At 36.4% G+C, this 8081-nt stretch overlaps 1 protein-coding gene across 1 annotated transcript; it reads right to left on the reverse strand.

Moving 5' to 3' along the window:
- LOC105169694 (SH3 domain-containing protein 2) lies at positions 8 to 3949 on the reverse strand. The gene is made up of 10 exons (XM_011090177.2): positions 3848 to 3949; positions 3078 to 3188; positions 2776 to 2845; positions 2531 to 2682; positions 1930 to 2031; positions 1595 to 1795; positions 1447 to 1509; positions 1194 to 1343; positions 1025 to 1099; positions 8 to 535 (listed from the first exon to the last, which is right to left on the reverse strand). The coding sequence occupies exons 1-10, from the start codon at positions 3905 to 3907 to the stop codon at positions 419 to 421; spliced, it is 1101 nt and encodes a 366-aa protein (XP_011088479.1). The 5' UTR covers positions 3908 to 3949; the 3' UTR covers positions 8 to 418.

Raw genomic sequence — 8081 nt, forward strand, 5'->3', positions numbered from 1 at the left:
AAAATCATAGCACAAGGGAAAACACGTGTAGCCAATAAAACAATTGATACAGAGACCAGTTTTCTGAAAAAGTATATGTTGCTGAAATAAAAATGAGTCCTGGGTAACTAGAACAGAAACCAATGTACGGAACAATGAAAAATGCGGTAGGAAAACATTTAGGCCTGATTTTTGGTAAAGCCAACTGATTTACAGAACAAATGGATAAGGTTTCCCAAAGGCAATTTCGGAAAAAAGGTCTCATAAAAAATGTACCACAAGAAAACAGCACACATTACATCAATCTGCAAAATTTGCAACTGGTAATATATAACACGAAGGGAGCTGGCAAGTACCCTTACTGTATCCGTGACTGAGTGCATAAATGATACACATGCACGAGCGCATGGTGAAACCAAAACCAAAACCATGGTACGCTTCAGAAAACTTCAGCAACCTTACTTGCGAGAACGCGATCACGTCTCTCTATGTATCCAAATGGAAACCAACCAGCTTTGCCTTTGCACTCACCTTCAGCCCAGCCATTGTTTGAAACCTTGAAATGAAACATAAGATAATTTGTCTAGTCAGCAACAATCAGTATTAAACTGGAAAAGGGCCAATAGAAGGTTTTCATGAAACCGAGCCAAGGATACAAAAATGAATATGAAAACTTTCACAGGGATCATGAATTGTAATCATATGCCAACTTCTAACTAAATCTGACAATCTAAGACCGGAACTGGGATAAAAACAAAACGTGGTCAGGCAGCTCACAACTCCTAAACTCCTCATATGGCTGGGGAGGTAAACCTGGAAAAGGGCTTTGAGCAGCAGGATATATTGACTCAGAAGAGGTATTCATCTTGAATGGAGAAGAGGTCAGATAACAGTTAGAAATGTGAGCAAACATGCATACGTTCATTTAGTTTAGATGGCATACTATATTGTATGATAGCAAAAGATTGAGATAAAAAAATATTATATACAGAGAAGATTCTTGCGGCTAATTAACATAAACACCACTCAATCAAGATATGCCAACCTTTCGAACGACAACATAGTCTCCAACTGACAAGTTAAGCTCCACATCTGATTCAGCTTGATATGAGTACATGACCTATTCATAGAGCAATGAACAGCGGAAGGAATTAAACAGCTATCGTCTGGCGCCCGTAGAAATTTCTGACATTTCAGCTCAGTAAGCAACTTACCTCCCCAAGAAAGTAGCCCATGCTATCAGTTACTCCGTTCTCCACTGGTGAAGTAGACACACCATTTACTTCTTCATATGATGGAGGTACAGGCATACTATCCACACTTGGAGCAGGAGCTGCTTCAATTCGTTGGCGCTCAGACATCATCTGCACAAAATATAAATCATGATATGCCTAAGATGAGGAAACTTAAAGCATGAGGAGACAGAATAGGTATTTGCCCATTCACAGATCAAGAGATAACACCTACTTCGCCTTCCAGCTGATCAAGAATTTGAAGAACTCGCTGATGGTAAGCTCGTTCAGCTTCAACCTACAGTGCAGGGATATATTAGAAACAGTTCCAAGGCTGGTTTGTGAACTTCACATTCCATCACTTAAGAAGAAGACAGCAGTACCATGGCTATCAGCCGTTGCAGTGATAACCTTTGTTGTTGAGCTTCAACAGCAGCCATAGCAGCAGCAGCTTCTTTCCCCAGTGTGGCTACATTTGACTTTAGATCTTGCAATTTAGCTTCAGCTGCTTCAAGTTTCAAAGCTATGTCAGGATGAGCAGTTCCTTCTCTTACTTTGGCTTGTCTTCTGGCAACTTCAACAGCCTATCTAGGTTCAACAAATTCAATACAAAAGCTGGTGAAGAGCAGCCTCAGTCCAATTAAACACCTATATTTGATATACTAATGAGAGAGGCAATTTTCTAATGCATATGACATCAAGTTAATCACCCAAATACCTGAGCTTCTGCCTCTTGTCGCATCCTATCATATCTTTGCGCAAGATGGCGAGCATCTTCGAGTGGAGCTCCCATTACCATAGCTCTCAATGGTTCTGCCACCTATTATCCAAGAAAATAGACATTTCAACTAATAGAGCAATCTAAAATACCATAAATAGATTCCAAAAATAGTTTTTCACTGATGTCAGAAGTACAGAGAAAGAGAATAGCAAAAATTTAACTTCTTAAACAAATTCGAGCCTTATAGTGATCACAATTTACTGTAACCAATGAGAAGTTGAAACATGTCTAATTGTTTAGCATAACCAATCTAGCTTGAGCAAACAAAAAACAATTAATCAAATGTGTAATCAGGCGATGATCACAAGTGTAGCTGCCAGGTTACATGAAGAAAATATATATCCAACAGCATGAAATTGCACCAGGACCACAAACGCCTCATATTATTCGTATATTGAAATGGGCTTGATCTCCTTATCCAACTCCAGTGACTCATTATGTGTAAATGCCACAATCTTCCCCAGGAATAGAAAGCTAGGTCATGGCACCTAAACAATCAATCAACAATCTGGATACGTTGGGAAAGAACAATTATTACCTGCGTGCCAAGGGCTTTCAACAGATTCCCACGTTCTTTCTCCATTTGAGCACGAGCTCGGGCAAAATTTGTTGCAGCTTTTGACAATGTATTGCCACTGGTACATGTATTTTCAACACCATACTTCCTGCTATCTTCTGACAATTTAGTTCCTGAAAGAAAGTCGGATGTGACAGGAATCAACATCTTACACTTGGCATATTTTCATAAGATAAGAAGAACAGTTTTGATCTTCAGTGAATAACCTATCTCAACTTGTTTGGACCCCGTAACTATATAACCTTCAACACCACGAACAATATCCCTCTGGAAATGCTGCGGAGTAGGAAAACATGACCAATTTCAATCAAGAGGAATAAATAATGCATAGTGTAAACAAAATAATCATGAAAATTTAACCAAGTCTATTAACACAAGTTGGATAAGTCATGGAGTGAATTGCTGATTAAGCTTTGAAAGTGTGTTCTGTGCACACATACAATTGTGAAGCCATTTAACACACACATACACACAGTTGCACAAATGAGCTTTAAATAGGGAAAGTCACCTTGGCAGCACGAGTGGATATGTATAGCTTTTCAAGTTTCTGGTGCTGCTGGAGCTCAGCATCATCTGCCACAACACTATCTGATCCTCCATAGAACTGCTTCAGAACAGCCTGAAATGAAATCAATAAGAATGCATTAGTTTTTCAGATACAAATTAAAATCACTTCAAAGGACAGATAAGTAGAGCAAGTTAAAAATGGATGAGACAAGCACAGCTTAAGAACAACACAAAATATAAACTGGAACAAGGTCTTGTCATTCCATAGACCTATCTAGTCCCCTGCATCAAATAGACACACATTTTCACACATAGAAGCAGTTGAATTAATTGAATTTCATGTTTGACTGCAAATTGTTATGTTTAAACTTCAAAGCTGTCGCGCTGCTCGCGCACAAACCAAAAAATATGAGAATTAAATGTTCACCAAGTAGCCAGGTACAATACTCAATGTAAAGATCACGCACCAATTTGTTGAAACCAAAATTTCATCCGAACATAAACGCAACCGTATTTACGGTTCGAAAACCTAAATCAACACGATTAGACAAGCACAATACGCTGAATTTCAAATCCAAATGCCGGAAGAAGAGGCGAGAAATCCAACTTCAAGGCACAAAATACTCCCAAACAATCAAATAATTCACGCAGATCTCAAATCATCGAGACATTCGAAGTGCGCCGCTGATCGGAGCTGCTCGCATAAAAATCCTAATTCGAAAACGCAAGTACAGATATACAAATCTGCGACTGCAGGGCGTGAGAAAGTACCTGCTGTTGCCTGGCGACCTGTTCTCGGAGTCTGGAGGCCTGTTTTCTAATAGCTTCCATTCACGAAATCGATAGATAGCTTCCAACTTGTATGCGCAAATAACAACAGATTATTATTCAGAAGAAGAATACAGAACAGAGAAGATTGAGAATTCAAACTTCGTAGCCGTCGATCGTCGTAATGAATTCGACTCCGAGATTTAGATCGATGATTTTGAAAAAATGATTGTTTGTGTTGCGAAGGGGAAAAACAAATAGAGAAATGGGGAATTTCTTTTCCTTTTCTTTTTCCCTCACACACCCCCTAAAGCCACATTTGCTTCCGGATGACTGAACAAGTGACCATAAATCACTTGTTACAACCCCCCCCCCCCCCAAAAAAAAAAAAAAAAAAAAAAAATGGGGAATTTCTTTTCCTTTTCTTTTTCCCTCACACACCCCCTAAAGCCACATTTGCTTCCGGATGACTGAACAAGTGACCATAAATCACTTGTTACCCCCCCCCCCCCCCCCAAAAAAAAAAAAAAAGAGATAAATTAAAGCCATGTGGCAGCACAAAAATGTCCATGTCACCAACACTATTTTCGGACATAATTAAGTACTTTTTAAAAATATAGATAAAATTTTAGGTAAAAAATTATAAAAAATATGTGGGGAATGATAGTCCAAAATATGGTATCCATTTATTGTAGGGATTTTGAATGACTTGTGACGAAATCAAAAGTTGGAAGCAAAGCTTTCTTGTAAATGACAAAGCTTTTTGGAAAGTATTACGCTGATCCACTTGAAGATAAAATAAGAGATTCGATTATGGACACTTATTAGCAAACAAGCAAATGTTAATTATTAAATGGTTTATCATTAATCTCTATTTTTATTTCTTTGATCTTTTCTTTTATCCAGAATACAATATGCTCAAGATCTTCTGGTGTAAGTTCTTATCGATATATTAAATCCAAAAAGATTATAATAAACATCAAAAAAATAAATTGTAAATATGATGAGGTCTAGCAATGGTATGTTCCAAAATTGTTCTCAATTTGATAGAAAAATATTTTAAAATCGCCCCTAATAATAACAGTCTGAGAATCAAATTAGGCCACGGTGTACCGTGTAACGGTCATATGCTTCATAGCAAAAGAGTAACATTAGTGCATTAATGATACATAAATATTTTCTATCGATGTATGGAAGACAAGATGGCGCCAAGTACCCTTCATCCTAAGGCCTTCATTATCCGGGTCAAAATCGGGTTGGGTTTGGTTAGTGAGCGGATCCTTCATCTAGTGAGCTAGATAGGCCGACCATAATCGGGCTGGACCGAAGATTAACTTGGGCCTAACCCACATCAAAATACTGTGCCTTTCAAGTTTGAAATTTGAAGTTCATCCAGATAATTAAGAGTCTATCTCTCCTCTTGAAACCCCATCCCAATTGAGTTTCGTCCTGTCCTAACTAATAAAATCGTCGATGCATCACAAAAATGAAACGACCTCGCGGCGCTGCAGTCTATATACGTTTGATGAGCGCATTGAAGTCACTCATTTCTGTCAAACTTTCTCAAGAGAAATGGCCTACAGAAGTCTTTCTCTTGTGTTTCTTTTCCTTGCTAAACTTTTCCCTTCCATTTTCAGAAATGGCAATAAATCAGACTGCTGATGGTGTGCCAGATTATATGCAAAATCCAAGAACACCATTGAAGTTAATTAACTAACTTGCCACATTGATCCGGGTCGACATCACAAGTGATATATAACGATCTAAGCTGAGTGAGGTTTAATGTTCGTGTCGGATGGTGAAAAGAGATGGGGCACACTTCTTGGCTGCAATCCAAGTCGTTAAGGCTTGATGAAGTGACCCTAACGCTGGCCTCTTAAGGGTTCAAATGACTCGTCCGGCTCAGTATTATTAAATATTTATGAAATGTTAAAAGAGTCCCTACCTATTTCATTTGGGTCAGTTGCAGTAAGTGAATGCGGATTGCAGACTCACAGTTTTGTACGTAATATTAATTAACCAAGTATTATTGCGATAGCGACTTTAATATTGTAACTGGGGTTGACTGGGAATTGCGACTCTTGCACTACCACTCAAAATTCTTCTACCAATATTTGTAAGATGATGGCCACATGTCCACAACTCTAAATTGCCTAGTTTTTTTTAGGTCAACCGCTTAGATTAGTTGAATGTTTGGTGTCGTGTTAATTAAAAACTACAGCATCTTCTTTTCTAATTTTTAATCATGAAATATTACTTCAATTCATTTATACTTATGAGGAATTACAAAATCAGATGCCATACCCCAACTTTTATTTTTTTGAAACTAAAAAAAGAATAACATATCCATGTACAAGGTCGCACATGTAATTGCCGGAAAATTCTAATTCGGACTCGATTTGATTGAATCTGAACCAATTATATAATAAACATAATATATTTGTCATGTAATTGATATACACTTAAATAAAAATGACCAATCAGATCACAAGTAAAATACACTTATAAAATTATTTCCGTAACTATAAAATTGTAAGTTGGAGTTGGAGAGCAGTAGGCAACAGGCAATCGGCGTGATAGATAGCGCATTGTTGAAAAAATATGAGTGGGACAGAGCATGTGTTTGTATTATTGTAAGCCTTAATAATAAATAGCATCTCCGGAGCATTAAGTGTGATACGTGGTTTTACTAACGTGCATGACACTTGTGCACTACCAAAGTTTCTATGCACTCAAAATCTAAGCCATTGCCGGCACTCCTCACGCGCTTCAGCAGTTGCTCCAAAAGACAGCCATCCGCAGCCCACGTGTCAAGCAATACGACAGTGCATTATGGATATGCACGAACCATGCATGCAATCAACTGTATTTTTTTTTCTTTTATATTTAATTTATTTCTTTTTTATGTATTGATACATTTATAAATATAAATAATGTGAATTTATACATATAAAATGAAATACGAGATATGATAATAAGACGGCAACTGGTTCGCAAATATAACCATATACTTTGATCGCTACGGCTATACAATAATTATAGTATCTTAATATTAAAATATTGTTTGCTAAAATAATGAAGGCCAAATCGATATTTTATAATTCTGTAATTATGAGAATATAAATTTTAATTCTATCAAATATTAGTTAATTATTGATATATGTACTTGTTTTTTTTTTTAATTTACTTCTTGATATAATTAACGAGTTATATCACTTAATACATAAAAATATTAAACACTGATCTACTACATCAATAATCATAGCAAATGATAAGTGAATTAGAGTACACGTATGATGAGGAATTTAGAAGAAGTATTTAAAAAATCTTCATATTGACAATATTTCAGATCAATCGAAATGTCACTAAAATAACTCAAAATTTGAGTAACATTTCGATGGATTTATTACACATTATTACGAAAATCTTTTAAATATACGCACTCCATTGATTATTACTATAATTTATTCAATGAAAAGAATCTACACATACACAGTACTCGAACTCAAAATTTTTATCAACCAAAGAGTCATGAGACCTCGCAAAACATGGTAATTCATTATTCTTGTTTTTTTGTATTAAAATTAATGAATGTGTGAAATAATTATTTGAAGAAATTTATAGTTAGTTTTTTGATGTCCAACTTTAGTGAATTTGAGGTCGCTTAATTCACAAATTATAATAATGTGGATTTAAATCTGAGATAAAGTTACATTTGTAGAGACATATACATAGAAAGGCAGGCGCAAAGTCCAAACACTCGGCTGCGGGGTTTGTGATTTTGATAAGTAGCATTCTGGAAATAGTTAAAAGAGAAAGCGGGAAGATTATGAGGAACGACCAAAAGGGACGGCGCGACGAACGCGGTAAAGCTGTCTTGTTTTCGTGACTTAGTTATTACCAAATTTATAGTTCAAATCTTGAACAAAATATTAAAAAGGAAAAAGACACAACACATCACTAAGTTTTGGCGGTTTTCATGGCCAAAGCTGACCGGCTCTCCCTCCGGTTTTGAATTTTTCAATTTTTCTTAGAGTAATGATGATATGGTCATTTGCGTGGTTTACCATCATCACTCAACTTTTCATTATGTCGAAAATATTGACCAATCAGAAACCAAAAACCCAAATAGTAAACCACTCGTCAGCATCCCATTGGATAAGACAATTTATATCCCACGCGGTTAAGTAAAGACAAGCTGTCATTCTATTACTATTATATTTTTCTTTTTTTTTGG

Source organism: Sesamum indicum, linkage group LG8, assembly GCF_000512975.1.
Source record: "Sesamum indicum cultivar Zhongzhi No. 13 linkage group LG8, S_indicum_v1.0, whole genome shotgun sequence".
Classification (NCBI taxonomy): domain Eukaryota; kingdom Viridiplantae; phylum Streptophyta; class Magnoliopsida; order Lamiales; family Pedaliaceae; genus Sesamum; species Sesamum indicum.